Raw genomic sequence first — 26,249 nt, forward strand, 5'->3', positions numbered from 1 at the left:
GCAAGAGATTTTGCACAATGCAAAGCTTAGGGTAAAATGGAAACCCTACGATGCTTGGGGCACATCCATAGTGCTCCTGCTGCACCACTGCAGGACACACCTACTCAAATAGGCATGGCTTTGGTTTTGCCAACCAAGGTGCCTGCAGCACAGCTTTGGTTGCACTGCACCAATGCAGGAGTTGGGCAAGGAGATTTTATGTTAATTTTTTTCCTTCTGTTTTCAAACTTCTTTGGAGGACGCAGCAATCATCAACATGACAGTTTTGCAGAAAGACGTAGAGCATTTAATTGATTCAATTAAAGTGTACAAAGATTACTTAAAGACAAAAAGGCATAAAACAGGTCCCAGTTGCTTACTGCCTAACAGCCTGATGATCCTGTAAACCTGAAAGCAGGAAGCAAGTTGGTTCCATGTAGAAAAGCAGCAAAGTTTCCAAAGGGATTGGTTAAATGAAAAACCTACAGTTTTTCCCCTCTCTTTTCTGTTGTTCAATGAGGCTTCATCTGGTAAATTTTAATGTATAAGGGCACTTACTGACATGAGGTACAGTTCCAATACAATAGAAAACTGACTTACAGCATCTCTACACAGAACCTGGCAACAGTACCAAAATGATGATAAGGTCTGGGACCTGAAAAACACTTACTAGCAATTGTATTGAGACCACAATCACCCTCCTCTGAGCAACTTCTGAGCCAAGGGATAAGGAAAATGACCCAATAGTTAATGTACATAGCACATTTCAGGAGAGATTATAGCTATTATTATTACACTGCCCTCTTCTCATGTAACATCACGACTGTTAGAGGGTTGCTGATTCATACCCTGGAATCACAAATAGCAGGCCCAATTCTCTTAGTTTGCTCTTTTAAAAAGAGGGCTCATGAGAAAAGCAACAGTTGAATTCACAGCTCATAACGGTGTCTTTGCAATTCCAAAATGTTACCTGCTACCCACTTCTTGCAAAACACTTGAAATAGAATCATAAATTATTTTTTTAAAGACTTCAAAATAACTTAATTGTTGTATACATAATTGGGAAAATCTTGCACTGAGTATTAAATACTATCCTTAGAGCCACTTGGTCATACAGAGAGCAACTACAGACATTTAGAAAAGCAAACACAAATATATTTCTAAAGTGCTACAAAGATTAGAAAACGAGCCATCAGAGGTAAACAATCTTCTCCTCTCCTGTGTCTCCACTCTTCATGTCCTGCAGGCTCTCAGGCTGGTGGTTCGGCAGCAGTGCTTCAACCCGTGGTGTCTGGATGGATCCATGGCTCAGACCACTTGTTTGGGGACCCTGGGTTTGTGAGGCATTTAGATCTGTAACACAGAAAAGAAGGACACGTGACAATACATCTTATTCCATACCCATGCAATCGTTAAGAGCAAATTTTGACTTTTAATTAGCAGTGTGCTGAAGTACCATGTCCTATCTTGTGTCTGTCTAAAAAGGAAAACATTTCTTACTATTGAGCTATACAAAAGCCTGGTGAGAGGTAGGTTGCCAAAATTGACAGAAATCTGTTCAAGTCTTTCCATTGCCATCCAAGGATCAGTTCCACTGTTATACAATAAAATACATTTTTACCCTTACTTTGCCAACCAGACACACACTAATGGAAAGGCATAAATGCTGTCAGAGTTGTGCTGGAGGGAAACGTACAGTACATAACTGGTACCTTTATTAGCAAGATAATCCAATTGTAAAATTAATACAGTTTCCATCATTACACAGAATTTTATTTGCAATTCTTCTTTTCATGTACGCAAAAGAATCAAGTGAGCAAAGCCCAGGTAAAAGTCTACCAGACTTGCACTTGCAGTATGTAATAGCTTTAAAACGAGTCAGCTTTTTCTGCCAGTTTTATCTGTGCTTCTTTGGGCAGAACACCTACTCTATTCTTGTCTCAGTCTTTTAGCTGTGGAGATAGTACTTGTAACCAAATGCTACAAAATTACTTCACAAAGACTTTTCATTTGTTTTCTTCCTAATTTTCTCCTGCAAATGCAGTGAACCAGCCACTTTTTTTTTTTCCCCCAGCAGAGCTTCGAAGGCTGTTGCAATGATTTATGGGTTATTACAATAAATAGATAGATAGATAGATAGATAGATAGATAGATACGCTGTATTTTCTTTCCCAGTCCAATGTTTGTACCACTTTAGGACATCAGGAACCACACCACTGTAGTTGGCTCTTCTACATCTTCATTCGTACAAATCAGCATTTGCCATAGAAACAAGATGCATGAGAAGGGAGCATGTATCATCATACTTGGTATGAAAAAAGTCTGCAATGGCCATGCTGCAATATTTGGTCCATTCTTTTTACTGCAATCTCAGCCCAACCAGCCCCTACTACCTAAACAGGGTTAACACCTCTTTCTTACCTCTGGTAAAACTCCACAAGAAGCAGCAGAGGTTGGGACCCCTGCCACCGTCACCACGGTTAACACCAGAAGCAAGCAATCCCAGCTCTGGGGGCCTTTGGGCTTTCTGTCATTCATTCATGCCATTTTGTGCCTGCCCTGGTCTCTACCCCTTCTCACACGTGTGCAATGAAAATCAATTTTAAAGGATATACTTGTTTTTTTTACACAGTGTCACTCTAAATGGTGGCAATTTACAATGTCACCTGCCCACAACTGGCACTTCTGTGATGCACACAGCTCTCACCAGTCTTGTTCATTGAGTTTACAGAAAAACAAGTTTCCTGGCACCCTGCAAAGCCCAGGCTCTCCAGCGTTTAGAGTGGTGGGAGAAGATTACAGGACAGGCATGTGGGAACATGTCATATCACTGCCTCTGCCTTCAGCGTGTTCTCTGCTTTGATATTTACCCAGCTAAGGGGAGCAAACAGGCTTTGGTGTTTCACACCCGGTGCAAGCTGCAGGCACACCATACCATCTGCTGAGATTTCAGGGTGGGTGCCAGGGCGAGGTATTTACGTACAAGCAGTGCTTGGTCATGCTGGGGTTGTAGTAAAATGATGTCCAAATTCCCTTTCTTTTACTCTTTTACACTGGATTTAAAGCATGAAGTTTTTGCCTCAGTTAAGATCCAGAATAAGTCTTGACTCTGGATTTGCAATATCTAACACAGAAGGATTGGACTCCCTTACTTGAACAGTCCTGCTCTGTTAGTTGACATTTGCATTTATTTCTTTGTAATAGCCATATTAGAAGAAGATTATGATTTGCAGGCTCAGATTCAAGAAACCAGAAATACCCTACATCTGCTTGTCTTTATGCAAGCTGGAGAGTTTGCTTCTATTTATTCAGTAAAAAGAGTAAAAGGTCCTCAGCCTCTGAACACGTATGTTTCTGGGTAATTTTGCCCACATTAGTATTCCTTTTAAGTCCTGTGAGTCCACTCATCTTGACAAAGTTATGTGCATAAGAATATCATACAGTAAGCACTTATTTGAAAGATCTGTTTCCAAAGTTTATGAAGTACATAATTGGAGAAGCCTAATTACAAATTTGAAGAAACCTAGAAAAGAAAGAGAAACACCTTACACAGTTATTTTCTACCATCAAAACTAAACAGTAATTGCTTCACCAATTAAAATAGTAGCTGTTTCCAAACCATTTCTCATTAACGGGTACAACACTAAGCAACAGATCTATGCAGTGAAAACTGACAGCATTCTGGAAAAACAAATCAGATGCTGTCACTGTTGAAATAAGTGATTTGCTGCTAGTTTAGCTGTTGTGTTTTTGTTGTTGTTTTGATTTTTTTTTAATTTTTATTATTATTCTCTTTATTTATTCTCTAATCCTTTGCACCCTGAGAACCTGAGCAGCAGGAGACCATCCAGGAGACTCCAGCCCTGCCACCACTGGGGGTGACAGCAGTTTGACAGAGTAGGAAAGACCTGCTCAACCTGGCAGATGAAAGAAGGGGCAGGTTTTTGGGTGGCACTCAGCACAGGCTTTGCCCCACAGAAACACAGAACGTCCCTGGGCCGAGGTCCCCAGCCTGCCAGGTGCCCTGCTGGTGGCTGCCTGAATGGAGACCAGCCAGCCTGAGCAGAGCAACGTGCTGGGGGACCAGCTGCTTGGGGACAGGGGGAAAAGAGACTGGAGTCAGTGATAAGCCTCAGAAGGAGGGAGAGCAGGAAAGGGGGCTTGCTGTAGGGTGACCCAGGTGCCAGACAGCATGGGCTCCTGTGCAGAGCAATGCCAGCTGCCAAAAAGGCTTCCCTAGCTCCCCTGCAGCATGGGGCAGATGAGCTGCCCTTGGCCCCAGGCAGACAGCTCTTTAAAAATGCTCCTCCAAAAGAAGGAAGAGCCAGGCTTGAAAGCATCACCTCCTGGCTAGTGAAGAGTCTCAAGGACTAAGGATGCCCCAAAAAATAAAAGTATAAAAAAAAATCAGGAAAACAAGCCATTTATCCTCAGAGTCCATGCAAAGAGCAAGGCAGAGGACAGCAGGCAAAGGGAGCTGCTGCTGGGAAGGGGCTGCCCAGAAACTCTCCAGCACTGTGCAGGCAGCCAGGCTGGCAGAGGCAGCACAGGGACACCCATGAACATTGCACCAGCTCCAGTCCCGGGCTCCTCGCTGCAGCGCTGTGACGGACAGTCAGGGCTCAGAAAGGATTTAGAGCTAGGTCAATAAGGACCATCTGCCTTTTTAAGAGCCTCCTCCGTCGCGATCTTAATTCCCCTGCCAACATTAGACACAAAATGAGCTTTGCAATCTTCTCTCGCTTACGTTTAGCATTTATTTACTCCTTTCTTCCGCGCTGCCGTGGGGGTGATGCTAGGGCTGACTGTGCTCGGCTCAACAGCGCGCCCACCAGACCAGTGCCTACATCACCAAAAGCGATGCTGCCTGCACCCCTCCTGACCAGCCAGGCAAAAACAAACACCAGAAAAATCTGTTCATTCACTCTAGGGCTGGCCAAACTCCCCAGCAAAGCAGGATGTGCTTCAGTGAAGCTAGAAGCCAGGTATTAGATGCTCTGTAGTAGCACTTCAACAATAAGTATCATTTACGTCCAGCTTTTCCTCTCTTTTTTTTTTTTTTCCCCTCAGTCAAGGTAATTTTATTTAAATTAATAATAATAATTTAAAATAAATAAATAAACAAACAAAACATATTCCCTACTTCCTCTCACCCCCAATTTTCTCAAAAGTAGGTGGAGGCTGTTTCAGCAGGATTCTGGAAGGAATTACAGATTGTCTCATGAACATTTCTTACTGCCAAACCAAATGTTAAAAATGAATCCCCCCACTCCTCATTTTCCATGAGCATTGATACAGTGCAATGAAGCTAGTTATCAGGCAAAGGTAGACAAACATTTTAAGCCTCCAAAATACATTTCTAGGCAACCTGAATATAGCAGTAAGGGCCATACTGTAGGCTTTCAGCCTGTGGGACCAGCTTACATGGGATTTTCTAGGAGGACCTCAGTTCTGCCCCCAGGGTCTGGTCCCAAATTCAGAGAACCGAGGGCTCCTGCCTAAAAGCATGCTAATCTTGTACGGGAAATGAAATAAAAGTGGCATTACGCATCCTAACTACCTTATCCTACCCTTCCTGAAACACCAAGAGACAGGATTAGTGGCATAGAATAAACCACTCAGAAGGTGAAAGACAAAGCAAAGGAATTTGCAAAATCTGAGATCAATACGTACCAAAACAAACATAGCCCGTTATCCGGGGCTGGGGGCTGGTGGTGGTACAAAAGCCAAGTAAACAACTCATTAGTCACACTGATTCTCACCTTCTGACTGTTGTCATAGGATGTAATCATTTCCACATCAAATAAATGCCACAGATTTTCTCCTTCACCTCTCTTTCCCCGGAGAATAAGACCTCTGCAGGTAACCCTGAAGTGCCCACAGTGATGGTGACAGAAAAAATGTGAAGATCACCCGGCACTTAACCAAGCATTAGGAAATACTCCAGGCAACAAAACCCTCTCAAGTGTCTATGTTTCTAATAGCCCTTTCTCCTCCAGCTCTGATCCCAAATTTTCAGTATTGTAGTATAATTTAAGTTGGAAAGGATCTGAAAAGGTCTCTGGTTCAACCTCCTGCCCAAAGCTGGGTCATCTCTAAGGTCAGGCCAGATTGGATACTCAGGGCTTTCCAAAAAGAGAGGAAAAAAATAGTAGAAAAGAGAAAGAAAAAAATAATGAAAGAAAGAAAAGAGTGGGAAAAGAAATGAAAGGAAAAAAAAAAAAAGGAAAAAGAAAGAAAAAAGGAAAAAAGAAAAAGAGGAAAGAGGAAACACTACATGGACTGAATAAACAGCACATACACACTCAATGACTTTGCTGTGACTTTCAGAGATGTGTGTCACATGTTGGCTATCTTTGTACAGAAAGAGAGATTTACTCCACTTCCAGCAGTGAACATGTTAAAGATTCTTATAGCCATTATTTCCCGAGGGGGTAGACAGAATTAGTTTTTAGTTTGACCATTTATTTCTAATATCTGATACCAGTTTTTATACCACGTTCATCTGGACTGACAGCTGACACATCAACTTCAGGCCAGAGCTATATGAAATGGCAGAGTTGCTGTATTTAATCCCCCCCCCCCGCCGGCACTCATGCATAATGCAAAGCATGGGCAGACACCTAAAAAACAGTGCTAAGTCTACCGGGTCTGGGATATTCAAAGGAATCCAAGGGAGACAGGCTCTCAATTGCCATCACAATTCAATAGCAAATCGCAGCCTAACTCCCGTAAGCTCCACTGAAAGTCCCCACCAGCAAACCTAGGGCAGCTGTTTGTCTCTAAGGATGCGCCCCGTGATTTTCGTGCAGATTCCTTTGCAAGAGCTGATTTCCCAGGCACCTCTGAGCATCTCAGCTTTGCTCCCTTTCCTCCCGGCAAAAGGCACTGTGATCAGTTTTGATTGCATTTTCAGTTGATAGAGACTATTGTGACAGATATTGCATTGATAGACTTGCAATGGATCTCCCATTATTGGGAGTTCAGTTGTTTGTGAGCCTACTAGTTGGTAGGGGGAAGCGAACAACATGTGGCAACGTCAGATGTGCTGGGGCAACACAGCCCTTTGCCCATGGAGGGAATAACCAGGACACCGAGCCCCAGCAAAATGCCAGGAAAACATTTTGATCTTGAAGCTAACCATGGAAAGAGGAGCATAATCCATTCCTTAACCAACTAAGGCAAGAAACCAACCTGATAATGTTGATGCTGTTATTTACTTGTAACCAGCCCAACCAGAGGAAAAAGTGGCAAACAAGCACTTCCAAGAATAAGAGGTCTTTTCACAAAAAGCAGGTGATCAATCAGGTCATAACAGAACCTAGGTTAATTAAACTCATAAGATTATGGTTCCATGTGTTTGTTGTTGTTAGGAGACACAGAACAGAAAGAACGTAAAGCCTATGATGATGGTATGCCATGTACCCTTTTCTTCATGTCTGTTCTTTGGATTTTAGATCATGATAAATTTGCTCAAAATGTCTTTATTCCATGTCTTTCTGCTCTTTGTTTTAGCTCTTGAGTTCAATATAATAATGTGAGTCGCTTTTTTGGGTTTGCCTCATAATTCTTTAGAGAAGTTTGGTCTAGACAATTTGGATCAAACTGTTGGCCAGGAAGAAATCCACATTATTCAACTGAAAATGCTTTTTCATAAAGCTTCATAATGGTTCCAACTCAGTTATCTGATACCTGTCTTATCAGATTTTGAAGTCATATGATAATGCAACCCTCTTCTTTTATTAAAGCTCAGCAAACACTATTTCTAACATGGATGATATCAAAGAAAAAATTTAAAAAACATCTCATGCTCACTGTCAATGATACCTCTCTAACATCAAATTCATAGCATGCCCTAACCTAGGTCAAAATAATTTAAAATTTTAACCTACTTACATGGCTACAGTATCAGTTGTGTTAGCTTTAAAGTGCACAGCTTCTAAACTATTTTTGGCATGCTGTTTTTTAATGTATATCAATGAGGGACTTAAAAATAGGTCTTAACTTAATCATAACTTGTCTGTGTTTTAAATACCCACAGTCTCACCTTGGCAGGGCATGCTGCCTGCCAGCACTCTGCTTCTGCTTAATATTAATTTATTTAGGTATGAATTCCCTATTAAGCTTTCTTTGTGCTAAGCTTTGAAGCTTTAGATGGTCAATTACAGACACACACATGGTCCAACAGGTATTCTGCTAACAATGAACACATGTTTTATTGACCTACTTCTTTTCCAGCTCATTAAACACAGCTGCACTCAAATGATCAAGAGAAAATAACCGTAAAACCCCAAGAACACCCTTCCTGCAGAGGATCACAAAGAACGGTACCAGCTGCCTGTGCAGAGCCACCACTCCGCGCAGCCCTCAGCGCCTCTCCAGAGGCAGAGCCATCCACCCAAATGATCATAAAAGCGAGCAGCAACAGGTAAACACCTGGAGCCTCCTCCTTCAGGAGCCTAATGCAAGTATCCAAGGCAAGCTGCAGCTACTCCCCCCGTCCCATGATCTGCAGAAGACATCCAACCAGCAAACTGAAGCCACAAAAAACTGCAGCCAGTGATGAAAGCTCCAGCCTGAGTGCTTGCTGGAGAAATGGAAAGTTCAATTCCCAGAGATTTAACAACTGATGAAACCAGCTCACTTCTCTGCTGCTGGTAAGCAGACCCCCCTGCCTTCCTTGCCAGCCTCCCCACTTTGCACCCCAATAATAAAGCATTGTCATGCAGCTTGCTCTCCTTCCCTCCCAAAGAAAAAGCATTAACCCTGAAAAAACAGAGTCTCTGGCACAAATTTACTCCCTTTGAAACAAAATGGGACATTTACACATCAAAACTATTCTCCAGAGCTGTCTGTTACCACAGGTAGGCATTACTGTGCTGATTAACCTCACTTCATATTTTATGGTGTTGTGTTGTGTTTTGTTTTGTTTTAAACTACAAGTTTGCTTTGAAATGAACATTTAATCAAAGTCCCTGGAAAACAATCAGTTTTGTCCCCAGCTTTTGACCACTCTCTCAAGGTACAATGCAAAGGAGTAAGATCTGGAATTTAGTAAATATTTTCCTGAAGAAACAGGAGGGCACAAATGAAGGGGCAGGTCATTTATAAAACACTCTCAAGCCACCTCCTAAGCACCTTGGCTTTATACAGCGGTTTCCAACAACAGACCAGCTCCATCATTTTTCACTCATAAAAGCTGACAAGATCAAAACGGAGTAAGTGGTACAAGAATACTAAGCCAATATATGGAGTTGCTGCATAAGCAAAAATAAGGCAAAGCACCTGTTTCAAATCAATTGCATGGTAATTTTAACCTTTAATAGAAGCTCCTCCTTATTGATTAATACAGGAAAAAATATGGGCATTGCTACAAGTAAGTATCTGAAAAAAACCTCTTATCTGATGGTCACAGAGATAACTGCACTCCACTTTCCCTGTCAAAAGACAGGGAAATATTCACTAATTTTTGACTGCAGATTGAGTCAACCACTTTTATCTGTTTTAAATCTGGTTGTTTGGAACTGTAGACTGTGACGTTTATTTCTTGCAGTCAATTAAAAAACATAAAGAATTGAACAGCTAAACATTCCACAAGTTTCGCTTTGTAAGCAGAGGAAGTTTTAGGGTGTGATCAAATATTTTGAAATAGTCGCCCTTTTTAATTGTTTGCTAACCACTCTGTGGACATCCAACTGCTGTGAAAACAGTTTGCCTATAAGCTATAGGGAAGACCATACATCAAAGCCCAAGGCACCATTATCAAAAAAACGCGTGCTTTCATCCTGTCAGCCAAGTGCTTTTCTCAAAGAAACTGGAAGTACTTGGGTCCACTTTTCTTTTTTTCTGCTCCCACTTATCGCTGGTATGGGCAACTCTGGCCTTACTTGTAAGCCTGAATTAATCACCACCTCCTTCCACTTTGCCTTTGCCACAGGTTTTGCTCATCTCTAGTCACACAGAACCACCTCTGTAGACCCAGATCTGCTTTAGTCTAGCTCTCTTCAGTGCCTTCCCATCCATTCCCTTCATGCTGCAGCTCTGCCTTGGTCCCATCCCACTGCTACAGAGACCAGGCTGTTTCCCCCCAGCAGGAAGAAGTGATGCTGTATTTTAAAATACTTTCCTCCGTTCATTTTGGGAGGCAGGTTAAAACTGCCCATCTTTAATGCAGAAGCCTTTCTCAGGACTTTCTCCCCCTTCCAATCCCTCTGCTGTGTTATAATGGCAAGTTTCTTTGCAGAGCAGACATCTTCTCTGCAGTTACTGCTGTCAGCAACAACTATCCTGCCATTCTCAATTAAAAAAAAATGCTTTTCGTCTTTGCCAAATCTACAAGATGATTGTCTGTCATGTATTCTTTAACACAGAATATATCCAATGACTTTTCAAAGTGCATGGGTTTCTTTGATTTTTTGTATGGTAGACCCTAAGCAAATATATCCAAATCACATTGATTTTTGTGGCATTTATGTTCCAGCTCTAAATAACACTTCAAGAGAATACTCAAGGAATCTCAGCAGGTTACCACTGGAGATCTTATTTGATTAAACTAAAAACAACTTCCATACTAGCATCAAGGCTCCTCCTTTCTACTGCCCCACCAAAAATTTACACCCAATGGAAAATTTTCTGTAGCATCTGGGGAGGCAGAACAAGATACTCCATTAAATCTCCCCTAGCAATTTGGCGAGTGCCAATATAATTTATGTGGAAGGCAACTGGATGCTCTTATAATTGGTGCCAATAAAAGACAGACAGACAGACAATCTTCCCCAGTTTCTCAATAAATATTTAACAGCAGATGCTGCTAAGGTGGTTTCATATTACTGAGACTTCATTACTTTTACACAACATGCTACAGGCCATTTCCTGGAATATGTAAAGTATTATACTAAATAATTAAAATGAGATTGTCCTTTTCAAAATAAGCCAGACAGATACACTTGGTGATTCAGCTACATGATTTTCTTGGGTGTGTTTGCATACTCAGTATCTTGCAAAATTCGATCATCCATAAACTGCTTCTCCCAGCCATTAGGATGGATTATTTATTCATACTTCTTAATCTATTTCAGGTTGTAACTGCAATAATAAACCATATACAAAACATTTTTAATGTACTAATGCAGGGCACCCAACCAGGTCTCCACCCACAGCTCACATTACCTACGGAAAACATGGACCTCCCAAGGATTCTTCCTGACATCAGACAATTAACAATTGTTTTGTGCTTCTCCTCAGGGATCACCTCTTTCCCTTTGGACTTACTGCTGAAGTCACAGCTCTGCACAACCCTGAGCTGGAGCTGCCTGACCAGAGACCAAAAGGAGCAGTCCTTTGGCAAATGACTCCCCGTGTCTTGTTTCAAAACTTGCTTCTCTCCCCCCTACAGTTCTCTGTAACCCTGATCCACTGGAACAACCTTGCTTAAGTAAAGAATAAATCTGCATATAAAAGATGACAGTCCACACCATTCTGAACTCACTAATGCCAGTAATTCCACTGAATTCAAAAAACACTCTACTGAAATTGCTGGAATCATAAATACAAGCAAGCTGAGAAAAATTTGGCCATCATTCTGTTGCTTATGAAGTCTGCAGGCAAGGCACCTCTCAGTGCAATGTGCACATTTATACCAATTCCAGCAGTACCCCAAAAGAGAGGATGGACAATCTTTACATTCCATTCATAACTTTGAAGACATGGCACTATTTTACACTTCCCTCCTAATGAATGTGGGAAGATATTAGAAAGAATAAAATCAGACAGGCATTGCACAGGAAATTCTGTACTTACATTAGCGTACAAAACAAAAACAGTACATCATTAACTGCCTTAATTAAGAGGTTATGCAATACCACTGAATCTACTGTGGTTACGTTCAGAAATAAGAAGTATTTTGAGAAGAGAAAATTAGTAACAGAAGAACAAAACCCTAACGTTGCAGAGCTGAAAAGCAAGTGTTACTTGAAATATACTAATTGCGGATGACATATAACGACATATTTTTTGCTTTGGTATCACACTGCCATGTGATTTAATCCCTTTTGCCATCTGCTTTAAACAAATGGCAGTGTTATTCCCAAGAGGAAAAAATACTTCCCCTGTGATTCACTTCCACCAAGTATCCCACAGACACTGATGTCTTATGGCAGAGCACAAAACTCAGTGTTCTGTGATACGAAGAGGAGACAAAATTACTGCTATCAGTTACAGCAAGTTGTTCTATTAAATTGATGTAATTTTGAACCCAGGAGCGATGGATGCTGATATTCAGTTACATATTCTTTTATCTTCCCGTTTCAATTTATTCTCATAATAACTTATGTTGGGCACTGAACAGGTTGTCTGCTTACCTATGCAGCCACCCATGCTAAAAGCAGAACGAATAAGCAGGATACAAAGGGCACTATTAAATTTAGAATTAAATGGATGTTCCTAATTTGACATCTACTCAATTAAAAGAGACAGCAAATTTAAAGTAGCTCAACATATCACATCTGCACAGGAGGCTCCCTGACAATCCTGGAGCTCCATAGTCAGGTATCTTCTGCTTTTAAGAGATTTCCACCATTTCCACTTCTTAAGTAAAAGAATGGAAAGAATTCATATTCCATGCAAAGCAAACAATTTAAAAAAATCACTGTTAGAAATGTTGTGAAGCACAACAGAAAAATAAAACTCAAAATAGGCAGAACAGCATCCTTCCGTACCATTCTACAGGTGATACGGGACTGGTTTGCTGTTGGCTACAAAGGATGATGTTTAAACTGGGGACCAGTAAAGCGTGTACTGTGCAAGGTACACGCTTACATTTAACTGAAATTACATTTCAGTTCAGAAGATGAGTGGGTCAAATGCACTCAAAAAGAGCTCACACAGCAGTACCATTAAAGAAATTAACTGACAATGGTCATATATACAGAACTGTGATGACCTTTTTTGTTAGAGTAAGTCATTATTTAACAAGTTCCCACTGATGAAAGCCATCTTATTCAACAAAGTCCTGAATATCCCATTAACCACCCCTAGTGCTGGCAGCGGTGTCTGCCCTGAGTTACTGAGCTCCAGCCCTTGCCAAAATCCGGTGCTGACTTGGAACCATGGGGAAACAGCATGTATGTTTTCAGATGACTTTTAGCACTATAGTACAAAGCATATTTCATGTGATTTTTATCACATTTGCATCAGTTTTACATTGTATAACTGTACTGACATCAACAGATTTGCCTTATGCAATGAGTGAAGAGCCAGGCCCATGCAGCACCATTCTCATCTTCCCTGATGTAAACATATGCAGATACTTCTATACAATGCCATTAGGCCATAAACAATGTTAAGGTAGCCAAAAAACAATGTGTCATTCTAAACCTCATAACAGATATTATCAATGGGAAAATAAAACAAATGAATCTCATTCTCAATTTTAAGAACAGGCCCAACACAGCAATCACCTCTAGCACAATCTGCCTTTAGGAACAGGAAAAGAATTTCTTATGAAGGATAAAGAAAACAAATGAAGTTACAGGACACTAAACATTGTTTCTGTGATTGGTTTGTGGTTTTGCTTTTTCTATAGTGAATTAAATATTTTACAACTCTAGAAACCACTTTCTTTGATGAAAACCACTGTAAATGGATAGTTTTGCCAAAATCAAACTATCTCATTTGCTTATATGCATATATGTACAAATTACTGTCTCTCAAAAAATTAAAAACGTTTTATTCAAATATAGCCCTATTTTTTTCTCCCTTTTTTTTTTTTTAATTTGGATGTTTATGGAAATCATAGTGTTTTCTATGTTCCCCATTAAGATTTAAACCGCATTTTTCACTACACCATGTATAAAGATCCTTCATGCTAACACTGCAAATGTTTGGGAAAAATCTTCCATAATCAAGTTTCAGTGCAGTTTTCCAGATGTTCCACTTTTCAACTCTATTCTTGTAGGTACGACTTATGAATAATAAATAAGTAAATAAATAAAATGTGAAAAAATAAAAAGCAGTACTAGGTACTGCAATGTTGTTCACTTCAAAGCTTAAAAGAATTAAAATTGCATTGATTTCTTAAATCAAAGAGGTGAATCCATAGGTAGATCCTTAGGCATTGCTCCAGGTAGTCAACCCGACACGTCAATTAAATGCAAGATGTAATTTATTCAATTCTCAGTCTAGTCTGACACAAAACCTATACTTCCCCTGATTCCTAATTAGCCAAAGTACTTGTCTTCTTTCATGCAGATAATTTCATAACCATTAGTGTAAAGCATTAACACGTTTTTCTTTCAATCATATTTTCCTCCTGTTGACTGACACACCTTTCTTTTCTAGTGAGTGTACTCGTGCCAGTTTCAGCTTTGTGGGAACTTGCCCCAAGGTCTTTAGTAAAGTTCCCTCCCATACACATAAAACAATGATATATAATCATGATGTTAGCAATGTGAAGAGACATATGTCTTACCTTAGAAAATATGAATGGAAAATTATGCACTGGAGGAATGTAGCTACTTCCATTTGGGTATACTTATGAAGCTAAACTGCACAGTATTTAACTTACAGTATAATGCAGCATGACTAACTCCTTGACAACATGTTCAGGTGGTATTTCTCATTAAATAATTTAATTTTTTTGACAGACCAGACTTCTTACAGGATGCCTAATAATTCTATGAAAATTATTCAAAACCAACAAGTTCCTTTTGTGTACTGGGCACACAAACTTAATATACGCAAGCTATGTATGTAGCTGCTACATGGCTATTCCCAGTAAAGCATACTCAGTATTTTTTTTTTCCTTAATTCTTTTTTAACTTACTATTTAGGACTGCTTTTGGAAAGATGATTATAAGACTTTATATAGAAAGCTGGTTGAAGAATACAGAAAAATGTCATGACATTTCATCAGTATAAAAATACGAAAAGTTTCAGCTAACTTTCAAATTCTTTCTAGTGCTTCTTTCATTGTATCCTTGCTGGTTTTCTTTCACAGCAGTCAAAACTGACTTTATCTTGCAGAGGAGTCAGGAAAAAGAGGCACAAGGCACTTCTTAAACTGCTAAACTCTCTGGGGAAAAAGCATGGCCAAAAAATAACAGAAAGGAATTTGCTTTCTAGTTATGAAATGTTCGTACTATTCAACTTGATTCTCATTGCTTAGGAATGAGTGATTCACTTAATTTTGATGTGGGGGGCCATTTGCTGGGGCTACGGATGCCATCTGTCTTTCAGGGGGATGCTCAGCGTTCTTCTCATTCCCTGTTCCCTGTACGGTGGCTCCTAATGCATGACAGAAGCAAGCCCAAATCATACAGACTCATGCACTGCATGATCAGAGAATAAAATACTTGTCACCCTCTGAGTCACAAATGTGACTATGGAATGTGATGGCACATCTCTCTGGGGGGAGGCTCCCGCCCTGCCTGCTCTACCAGCATGCTGAGAGCTTCACAACACCATCTGCACCACCAGGATGCCACGAGGATTTGCTGCACTGCCTTGCCAACAGTGCTTTGTGACTTTATCAAGGCATTAGCTACAGTTTTTACAGACACGGCTTCAGCAGAGAGATTTCAGCTAACCTACTGCTTTCCCTCTTGGGCAGGTTTTATAGCTACTGCTGGTCCCAGGCGGCTGGGGCTGTACTGGTGCCCTGTTTCCACAGCAAGATCAGGATGTATGCATGAGATGCCGTGACAGCAGCTGAACACCACGCTGGCCTACTGTCAGCCCATTGTAGGTGAAGGGCATCTTTACACAGAGAAGCTCCACCAGCTTATCTTAGGATCAGTGCAATTACACTGGTGCAAGCCAGTTTAATTAAACCAGACGCTCTCATGTGGGCTTAATTTAGAGTATCCTGGTTAGCTTGCATCTGAACATTTGCCAGTGCAAGCTAATCCACTTTTGAAAGGTTTAAACCCACGTATGTATTCCTTTTCAACTTTGCACTAGCTTAGCTAACCTATTACTAAAATGACAGCTTCAGTCAAACTAGAACAAGTTTCACCAGGCTAATTATTTAGGCATTTTTAGAAATATTAATCTCTTTTGCTAATCAGCTTGGTTTGCTGATTGTGGTGATGAGAATAGTCAGCCATACCTTTGAATATAAAATGTTTTTTTTAGCAATCTGTGTACTCAGGACAATGTTGTTATACTAAGACTGTATAGCACATGCCTGATTAACACATTACTAGGAGTCCTAAGTAACAACTTCCTTAACCAAGGACTTTTCCATTTGAACAACTTCGAGATTTGACCTAAGAATACTAAAAAAATAATAATAATAAATTGTACCCATATACAATTTAACCTTCTGATCCTACCTAGTTCTGCTGCCTACTGGTCTTGCTGTGATCTGAGCTGCATGCAGCAGGCGTGGGGACTGAAGACATCCTGCACTGCCAGCTGCAGAAAGAGGGTGGCTTGTGTGCTGCTGCAGTGCTGACTTGTCATGTGCCACCTGGATCTCATGACTGTGCAAGGAAAGCCCGACAGATCATTTCATCTGTTACACCAAAAGTGCACCATTGTCCCCTATGATTCCTTGTTTTTACAAGCCGTTCTGCAACTGTCACTATAATGAACAAAGATACCACAAAAGATCAAAACTAGCACTGTGAAACAGGAGAAACTAAAAACAGATAGTTTAGTGTTTCTCATTAGCATGGCTTTAAGCCACTCAGGGAATTTTCAATGCAATGCAATGCTCAGATAGGTGCCATTTTTCCACTCATTTTGCTAGCCACAGTTAGTAACTACCATGCAATTAACCAGTCTTGTGGAGTTCTGGCAAAATGTGTAAGTAAGGAAAGGTAATGCAGTAAAAGTTACTTTTAAATCACTTTTAAAAGTTTTAAATCACATGGCTGCTTATTGTTAAAGATTATATTATCCCTTAAAAGTGATGTAATTTTCTTTCTGCAACTACCACGAGCCTTACAAGATATTTTCAGTCCATTCCCAGTGAAGGAAAAAGGAAGGTCTTTGACCAGAGATTACCATTTCAATATAGTAAATTAAAAGCTGTTCTAACCAGAAATCATCTAGTAGTGTAGCTGTGTCCTAAAACAGCCGCTAAACCACTAAGACTAACTTCAGTCGCCCTGAAAAAATAGCAAAAAAAAAACAAAAACATGAGGAAATGATTTGCAGAGACCAACACACTGAATAGCTCTATACAGACACAGAGAAGGATATATTTTTTTTTGCAAAAGATTTCTGTATTTGTGTTCTATGCTGCTCATTTTCTCATCTACCCTCAATAATATTGCGAAATGGCATGCAACTGTTTTAGCAAAATCGATTGCTTCTGCCACTACCAAGCTGCTTTCCTCCCTAGGACTATTCATCCTGAGAGGTGGCAAACTGCCCATACTACTTGTTAACTAAATAAAGTGCTAATTACCATTATTAAAGGCATCCTTGTTGTTTTTGCAGCAAAAAGGCATCTGCTGGGAAGGGCCAGTGGGTTTGCACAGTTCATTGGTCAACGCTGGCTGACAAGAAGTGTTTGTTCTGAGGTCCACCTGATTTTCAACAGTCCGTGCTATATCAGAGTTTGAGATGTTCAACCCATACACACCATCTTTATAGACAAGAGAAGAATCTGATCTGTTGAGGCTGCTTAGAGACACACATACTACAGTGTCATTTAAGTAGAATGAATGTTCACGAAGAAAGCGATCCGACTGATTATGTCCCATTATCTGCAAAAGGAAAACAAAACAAAATAAATAAATAAATAAATAACAGCATTTTCAATTTTGTCCAGCACAGAAGAACCCTTTGTACTGGGTCTGGCTGGAATGTTGATTTTCCCAGCAGCAGCCCATACAGTGCTGTGCTCTGCACTTGTAGCTGGAACAGCAGTGTTATCACACCAGTGTTGTGTCTGCTGCTGAGCAGCAGTGGCACAGCATCGGGCCTCTCTCTAACCCTCCTAGGGGGTGGGCAAAAAGTGAGGAGAGAAACATCACCAGGGCAGCTGACCTAAACCAATCAAAGGGATATTCCATACCATGTGATGTCACACTCAGCAATAAAAGGTGGGAAAAGGAAGAAGAGGGGAGGGGTGGGCTCTCGTTGGGAAAATGTCAGTCCTCCTCTTGAACACCGGCTACGTGCATTGAGGCCCTGCTTCAAGGACATGGTCAATCATCGCTCATTTGTGGGAAGTTGAGAGTAATTTCTTTCCTCTGCACTTCCATATAGCCTTCATTTATTTTATTTGTTTGTTTTCCTCTCTTCTTTTTTATTTTTCCCTTTTCCTCTCCCTTTTCCCCTTTCCCTTTTTATTTCCCCTTAGTTAAATTGTTTAGTTCATAATAATCTTTATTTAATTATTATTATTATTTCCCTTTAATTAAATTATCCTTATCTCAACCCGTGAGTTGTTCTTTGCTTTACTTCTCCCCCTCCTCATCTAAAGGAGGGGGAGTGAGAGAGCAGTTGTGGGGTTTAGCTGCCCAGCACGGTAAAACCACCACACCCTTATACCAGGGTACCTTAAGTTAAATGCTGGACAGAATGAGGATTCATAGCACACAGTCACTTAGTTTCGCAGAAGCTAACATCAGAAAATGCTAAATTGGCCACATGTACAGGAATATACATCAGTAATTGAGTATATTTTGCTTTGGCTACTCCCAAAACACAGAAAGAATCAGTAATAACTGCAAAATAGCGAAACACAAAGACCCAGTACCTGAGATGTACCAAGGTTAGCTGACTTCTGTTAGGGAATTAATATTTTGCTCTATGGCTCAATAAGGTACCATTTCACATGGTGTAATCATAGAGAAGAGGACTGCAACTGCCCTACTGGAGACTGCAGATGGTGTTCAGCAAGTACATGTGGCTCCTGGGAGATGGAAATGCATTTCCTGCAGCCTGCAACACCCCGCAGGCGTGTTATCAAGACTGGGTGCACCAACAGGAGTAGCAGTAGAATTGGCTGCAACGTCTGGCCATCCAAAAATAGCTAGGCTCAGAGTGATGGCAAACATAATGGTCTAGGAGGAAAGGCTGGCTGGTAAATGCCCAGTCCTGGTTCTGCTGCTGCTGCAGTGTGTGGCATTGGAAAATGCAGGACAGAGACAAGCCCAAGGACTGGAGTACATTCAGGTCATATAGTTTACTTGAAATAAAAACACAAGTGAAATGGCATTACACATTAAATAGTAGGTTAAGAATTACTTAAAACCTGTGGCTCTTTGACACTCAGGATTTCATTATTTTGCCTCTGTCTGTGGCACCCTGGCCATCCCTGAATCCAGCTGTCATCCTTCAATTTCCTCTCCTCAGAAGACTTCAAAAGTCTCACTAATTAGAGCTGATGGGCAAGTTCAGCTTTTGTTTTATCATTCACTTCTTAAGCATTGCCAAATAAGTCAAACTTTTAACACAATCTGTACTAATACACAGTGCCTTCATTGTTTGGGCTGGGCAAGCATATAGGGATAAGTTGTGTTCACACCATGCTCACAAAAGCTGGATGAAAAGGAAGAGGTCAGAGGCCAATCCTTCATCTCCTCATTCAGGCTCAGGCTTAGACACTGAATGGTCACTGCCTGTTATGGGTCAGCTGCCAGCTGAAAAGCTAGGGAGGTGATGGCCTGAAGAATGGCTCTACATTTTTTCTTGTGAAAATGAAAACCTGAGGGGAAGAAAGCCATTTGGGTCAGTGGGCTTTGAATCCAGGTGATTTGTTTTGATTTACAGGTGTTTTAGAGAACAGCAATGGAAACCAAAACTTTGCTCACTGGTGGAGGGACTGGGCGGCCAGGGCACACCTGGCAGGTTAACACCCAAAAGCTGAGTGCAAAGCCAGCTTCTTTTCCTGCACCCTCAACTTCAAGAAGAATTTAACCATTTTCGATACTAGCACGTAAGCAGTATCAGAGCTGCTTTAAAGAGCATCACCTAATAATTACCATCTAATAATGACCAACAGTATAACCAATTATACTGTTGAGGCCGGAGCCACACACCAACCTCATTCACTCAGGAGTTGCTTGTTTCAGAGAAGCCAGATGGACAGTGCAAGGCCCGATAGAACATCATGGGAATCAGGGCCGCTCCTGGAGGAGCCTCTGTTCCTTGCTGGAGACAGTGCTGCTGTCCAGGAACAAGGAGGGTGGCTGACCCTTCACTGACAGTGCTGCATGCCTCAAGCATTCTACAAGAAGCAAGAGGCAGAGTGTATCTTGCCAGAAGGTGGCTACCACAGCAGTAAAGTAGAATAAAACACAATTCTCACACTTCCAGTTCCCATCTCCTCAATGTAGTACCCAAAGTGTGGCTCCCACAGGGCTCCAACATTAAAAGAAAGCCCTTGGATATTACCAAGCAGCGGACACCCTGGCATAGTGGTCCATTCATCGAGGAACATCTCTACAGCTCTGCAGCTGGGGATGTCATTATGGCATGGAAACACGTACCTCATAGCTCCCTGTAGCTGAAAGCAGGCTGCTTTGACTACCATGCTTCCAGCGCCAGAGGAGCTTCTTCTGCATTTTCACTCTGTCTCTCTCTCTGTCCACCATTTTCTGGCCCTCGCGCAGCCTCTCCAGGCTCTGCTGGTACTCCTGCAGCTGCAGCGCCAGCTCCTGCCGGCTCCTCTCCAGCAGCTCCTCCTGGCAGACACAGGCCCGCTCCCGCTGCTCCAGCGAGCCCTCCCTCAGCTCCTGCTCCCGCTCCCACTGCTCGCATTCACGCAGCCAGCGCTGCTGCTCCTGCTGGAACTGCTGCTTGAGTTTGTCTACGTTTGCCAGCTCCTCCCTTTGTTTTTCTGAGCTCCGGCATTTCTCTTGTTCCATAAGGAGGGTGATCCAGGAACCATGCCCCCGGCCCATCTTCTCATTCTCTTGCAGAAGTAACCTGTAGAGTTCTTTGTGGCTGTCCTGGATATTTAATGCTGCCTAGACACCACAACAAAATCAGACACAAATGTTTAAATATTAACATTAATCCATTTCTGTACTTCAGCATTTTGTAAAAATGCTCCATGCTCCCTTTATTTCAGTGCTAAATGCTTCTGGGGAGGTTACTCCTCATGCAAGCAAAGAACTCCGTGTTCACGCCTATACCAAGAAATGTTTCTAAAAGCACTCAACCATTTCAAGCACTTTTAATGAGGCTTACGGTTTGCACTTGGTGTTACTATATACAACGTTTATGTTACAGCTGTAGTTCTGTTCTGTCAGATGATGTTAAGACACATAGGAAAAATAATCTTTCATGGTTTAAGAGGGCATTAAAGCATTGGTCTAGGGAATGCTGCACTTGACAAAGTATTCCTAATACAGATGTGGCTTAGGCAGAGAAAAACGTATGATTTCCAGTGCATCTCATTCAGGACCTAAGGGTCACCTTGCTAACCTGCAACAGCTCAGTCCTATCAACATCAGACCTACAGGCACCTGCCAACAGAGCCAGGTCATCAGGACCTTACTTCTACATGCAGAAGACCAAGATACCTGTGCCAGCTGAAATCTGCCATATAGTCATTATTTCAGTTTTGATGTTTCAGTACCTTCTTTTACAGCCAAGAACACAACAGGGCATCCCTTACAAGGATGTTGTGACATTGCTTGCATTAAAGATTGTGACATCCTTCAGTAGCACAAAAAAATTGCTGGGATTCAAATACAAAAGAAAGCAAGAAAGGCCTAGGTCTACTGAGGCACTTAGTGCACTGCCTGTCCTCAGGAACTGACATGGGAATCTACTTGAGCAGATATTCCCAGAGAATTCCATCAGCCCCGTTACTCCATGCCATCTACAACCAACTGCACATTTCATAAAGCTAAAGACTTTTTAAATTTTCCCGCTTCTTTTGGCTCTTCCCCCAATACTGGGTCAGTTCCAGTGATTTGTAAACAGGGCAAGGACAGTATGCTCTGTTTGTTTCTTTGCACCTATACTGACAGCTTATGCAATTTTCATGGTCTGGACAATAAGGCATGATCCCTTTACTTTACTGCCACTGGTATTAAGCTATTTGTTTTTCATTTTTTCCAACATTTTGCCTGATTTACAGGCCTTTTATTTTGCTTTTGCTTTGCTTCAATCCACTTAATTTCTAAGCCTAAAGTTTCCAGAATTGTTAAGAAGCATGCTAATGTCAAGAAAGTTTAGAAGTTAAATGAAACATTTCAAAATTAATCTTCAAATTGCACCTGAGTGAAAAGAAGTGAAAATATTCAAACACGGCATGGAAGAGGCAGAAGCTTTAGACTAAGACCCTATAGAATACACACAATAATCAACGGAGGTTGAAATATCTTCAGTGGGTTAACTGGTCACCTAAGTGTCAGAGGTGTGTTTTAGCAGTTGCCAGCAGAATATTCTAAGCAAAATACTTACATTTTTTTCAATATTTTTAACTATAATTTCAAAAATCTGTACTTGAAATGTAATCAGCTCAGCTCAAGCCATCATTTTACTTCCTCCCTAGACTTTTGACCGTACATGCAACCTTTTTGGGAGGGAAGTAATCTCCAAGCAAGCATTATTCAGTTCTTAAAAGAAACATCACTGATGTAAAATAAAAATACATCATGTGACAGCTTGTGCAACAGTCAGTAGAGATAAGTATCCACTGACATAATGTCTAAAAATAGTGCAAGATGAAAACAAACCTTTAGAAGTAAATTACCAAGACTAATTACCCCACAAAGTTAACAGTGGAATAGTCACCTGTATGCTGTACAAGAGACGAGTTAGATTCTGGACTGTTTGTACAATCTAGAAAACAAAAGAGAAGGATTTTCAAAGCTTTGTCCACTATTAACTAAATAGTTACTATATTCTGTCTAGGGTTTAAATAAACTCACCTCTGTCCCTGTAGATCCTGGGAAACTCATACTTCCTTCCTAAAATAAACACATGTTGCTTTAAAAAGTAGTTCTTAATTTTACAATTGTATCATATAGGTAATTTTTTTTTTTTTTTACTAGTGGAGACATTCATATTGCTAATATATGCAGTGCTGAGTCAAACTCTCTCGTGGGTATGTGAAAAAAGACAGAAGCTATAATCTATGAAGACTAATAATTCATCAACACTGTAGTTTCCGTGGAAATCACTAGAGATCCTAAGCACAACTGTAAAAACAAAAATATTTCATCCACAATTTTAATCCTCTTGTGACTAATGCTACACAGAAGAGACATTTCCATTCACTCTTTGTTTACCTGACAGTTTTGAAATACAGTAACCAGACTTCTGTATATACAGCAGAGTGGGTTTAGATTACTTCTAGTAGGATGAAACAGCTCAAGACTCTTCAGAAATCAAGGCATTAATAGAGTAAGAAGCTGACAGCAGTTACATTAGTGGGTTATGGTGAGTGCCTTCAGTGAGCAGTGAGGCACAGAGCTAGGGCTGTGTGCCTGCTGTACCTTTGGAAATCTACTGGCATAGTGACAACCATCCACAGCAGCTAGGCTTGCTGCTTTCAGATGAGGCTCAGCCACTTTGTACTTTCCACCCTATCCTCTTTTTCCTAAGAAGCTTTTTTAATTTATGGGGTGAAGCCACCCATAATCCTTTCTGCATGAAAAACAGCTCCTCTGAGAAAGATAAGGTGAAACAGTGGAGAAATAAAACACAATCCCTCCTGAGGCTACACTGGAAAGACTTCCTGTATGATTTCTGTAATTTTTTTTTTAGGGAAGTGGAGGAGGGCTTGGGGAATATTTGTTCTTTCTGTAATTCTCTTAAGTTGTCTACTGAGCCTCATTTCCCATCACAGAGAGCACAGCAGCTGCTCCATTTCGCTGCAATAACTGGAAATGAAGACGGAAAAGGCCAGGCCCCAAAACAGAACTCACAATGAAGATGAAGTTCAGGAAAAAGGAGCACCAGCTGCTGCATTTCCTCCACAGCTTGCATTCCCCCTCATTATCTCCCTTCAGTATTTTCCTCCCCACACCTTCACCTCCTCCACTTCCTACTGCAGCCATGAACCCAACCACTTGCCCTGCCGCAAGACACAGAGGACACAGCAGGGATGCCTCTGTAGCACTGGGGCAGACACACAGGAGCTTGGCCCTCCTGCTCTGGGCTGCCAACACAAGCTGCAGACAGGGAGGAAGAGGAGGGTGAAGAAGGGATGAAGAGAGAAGAGAAGAAGATGCAGGTGGGGTGAGGAAGAGTGAGTGTATGAAAGAGGGCCCATTCATTGAACAGACGTGTGCGATCAACTCTACACTTTGTTTCATTCTTTTAAGCCCTGTTTAATTTAACAAAGGAGGTTTACAGGGGGATTCAAGGCCTGGCTAGCTTTGGCATGGCTATGAGGTAGCCTGTGGCCAGCCCAAGTGCCTGTGGACTCCTTAATGCAGCTAGGCAGCACCACTTGAGGACTGGCCATAGTCTGGGCATGGTCCTGGGCACCCTGCTGTGGGTGTCCCTGTTTGAGCAGGGGGTTGGACCAGATGAGCTCCAGAGAGGCCTGCTAACGTCACCTATCCTGGGATTCTGTGACTAGGGAGTGAGCCCAAGGAAGGTATGGTCAAAGCTACCCAGGGAAACAATAGCATTGTAGCTGCACCACTACAGCTTCAGCACAAGTCCTTTAAGTCTAATTATGTCTGAACCAACATATTCAGCCGTTTTACTTGTCCACCACCATCTCCCTGCCACTCTACACCTTTGTTAAGAGTGACGAGCAGCAGATGTTCAGACCCCAGTGCAGGCTGCCAGTCCTCAGGCAGCCAGCTGGAGATAAAATTACAACGCAGGAGCAGGGGGATGAGATGGAGACTGCCTCCCACTAGCATCCGCTTGGCATCCCAGGAGGAGTGCACAACACTCCTCCTGCTGCTCGGTCAGCACCTAATCCCAGAGCTAGGCGCCTTCAGTCTGGCTTTCTGGCTCTTCTTCCCAGGCTAGCTGGTCTGATACCAGTGCTGCCATTCCACAACCTCAAGGCAGTGCACACAGCATCTAAAGGCAGGCTGGTGAGCACACTCTGCCTTAGAAAGCCCTTGCCTTTCCTGTTCTGTTTGCACATTCTGCCACCTCCTGGTGAATCTGATTCTGACACAGTAAGATGTGACATGACTGTTGCCCAAATAATAGGCTAAACTGGAATAAGGAACTATGATGGCTTGCTGGAAAACCTCTAGGTGGGTTAGGTGGGGTTGCTCAGGGCCTTCTGCAGTCAAATCCTGGAAACTGTCAAGGACAGAGACCCCAGTGCCTCTCTGTACAACCTGTTCCTGCTTGATTACCTTCTTTGTGGTGATTTTTTTCCTCTTATATGCAATCAGAATTTCCCTTGCTTCAACTTGTAACCTTTGATGCTCATCATGTTGCTGTGCGCCTCTGAGAAAAGTCTGGCTCTGTCTTCTCTGTAACCCCAATGGCATTTTTTTCATGTGAAACTACTGAAACTTTTAACAGGGTAGACCTATGCCCCTGAACCTTTTATTATTTTATTTAATTTCATCTAACTTCTGTGACTCCTCACTTGGAATTGTCCCTACCCTACACTTTTCTTTCCACTCTCCTAAACAGCAGTCTGGTAGACAAGATGACATAAAGCTGAACATGAGGTGAGGTTTAATGAACATGAACATGAGGTAAGGTTTAAAGGGAAACAAGTGTTTTAGTAAGAGTCTTACAGAAAGAGCTAGAAAAAACATCCAAGGTTTCAGGCACACAACTCCTCTTTTAGATCTGATGCAGACATCACCATAATGCTAAGCATCTACTTTTCTAGCAAACTTTGTTTTCCATTTCGTGCCATGCATCTTCTGTTCTCGTCTCTCCCTTTTATTCCTTTTGTGGTTCTGTCCCTCCATCTAAGGTCTACACAATTACAGTTCGGTTTATTTGCACATACGAATTCATACTGCTCTTGCTGTAACACTCCCTGCTGCTACCATAAATTTGCCATTTATAATTCTGCCCAGAACTGACTTTTCATTCTGTGGTGTGTTTTTTTGTTTTTTTTCCCCAGATTTGCTTAAGAGTTACAGGACTTTGAAAAATGTGCTGCTTCACTTCTATTTTTTAATTGCTCCATTTTGTTCTAATTCAAAATTCTGAAGCAAGCTGGTGTAAGACAATCCATCCTATTTTATATGCTTGTTTTGAGGATGAAGCTCTTCCAATGCATAAGCCTTCCTTGCATTAGCTGAGGTCTCTGTCATTGCAGGAGACTCAACATCCTGTGAATAGGAGGAGAGAGTAGAGGGAATACTATCAACTCCACAGAGATGGATGTATTGAACGATGACAGTGGAGAACCA

General features: G+C 41.5%; 1 protein-coding gene across 6 annotated transcripts in view; it reads right to left on the minus strand.

Annotated features, from left to right (window-relative positions):
• Positions 1 to 263: 263 nt before the first annotated feature.
• The window catches only part of ARHGEF28 (Rho guanine nucleotide exchange factor 28), a 127,198-nt gene continuing 101,212 nt past the window's right edge, over positions 264 to 26,249 (minus strand). For all 6 annotated transcript variants that reach the window (XM_068666818.1, XM_068666816.1, XM_068666819.1 and 3 more), the window contains 5 exons: positions 22,824 to 22,862; positions 22,687 to 22,734; positions 20,427 to 20,906; positions 17,393 to 17,693; positions 264 to 1,332 (listed from right to left, as the gene is read on the minus strand). In XM_068666818.1, the coding sequence (XP_068522919.1) occupies positions 1,172 to 1,332; positions 17,393 to 17,693; positions 20,427 to 20,906; positions 22,687 to 22,734; positions 22,824 to 22,862 (1,029 nt within the window). In that variant the 3' untranslated portion in view covers positions 264 to 1,171. The remainder of the gene's footprint in view (positions 1,333 to 17,392; positions 17,694 to 20,426; positions 20,907 to 22,686; positions 22,735 to 22,823; positions 22,863 to 26,249) is intronic.

This window comes from Anas acuta, chromosome Z, assembly GCF_963932015.1.
Source record: "Anas acuta chromosome Z, bAnaAcu1.1, whole genome shotgun sequence".
Taxonomy (NCBI): Eukaryota; Metazoa; Chordata; class Aves; order Anseriformes; family Anatidae; genus Anas; species Anas acuta.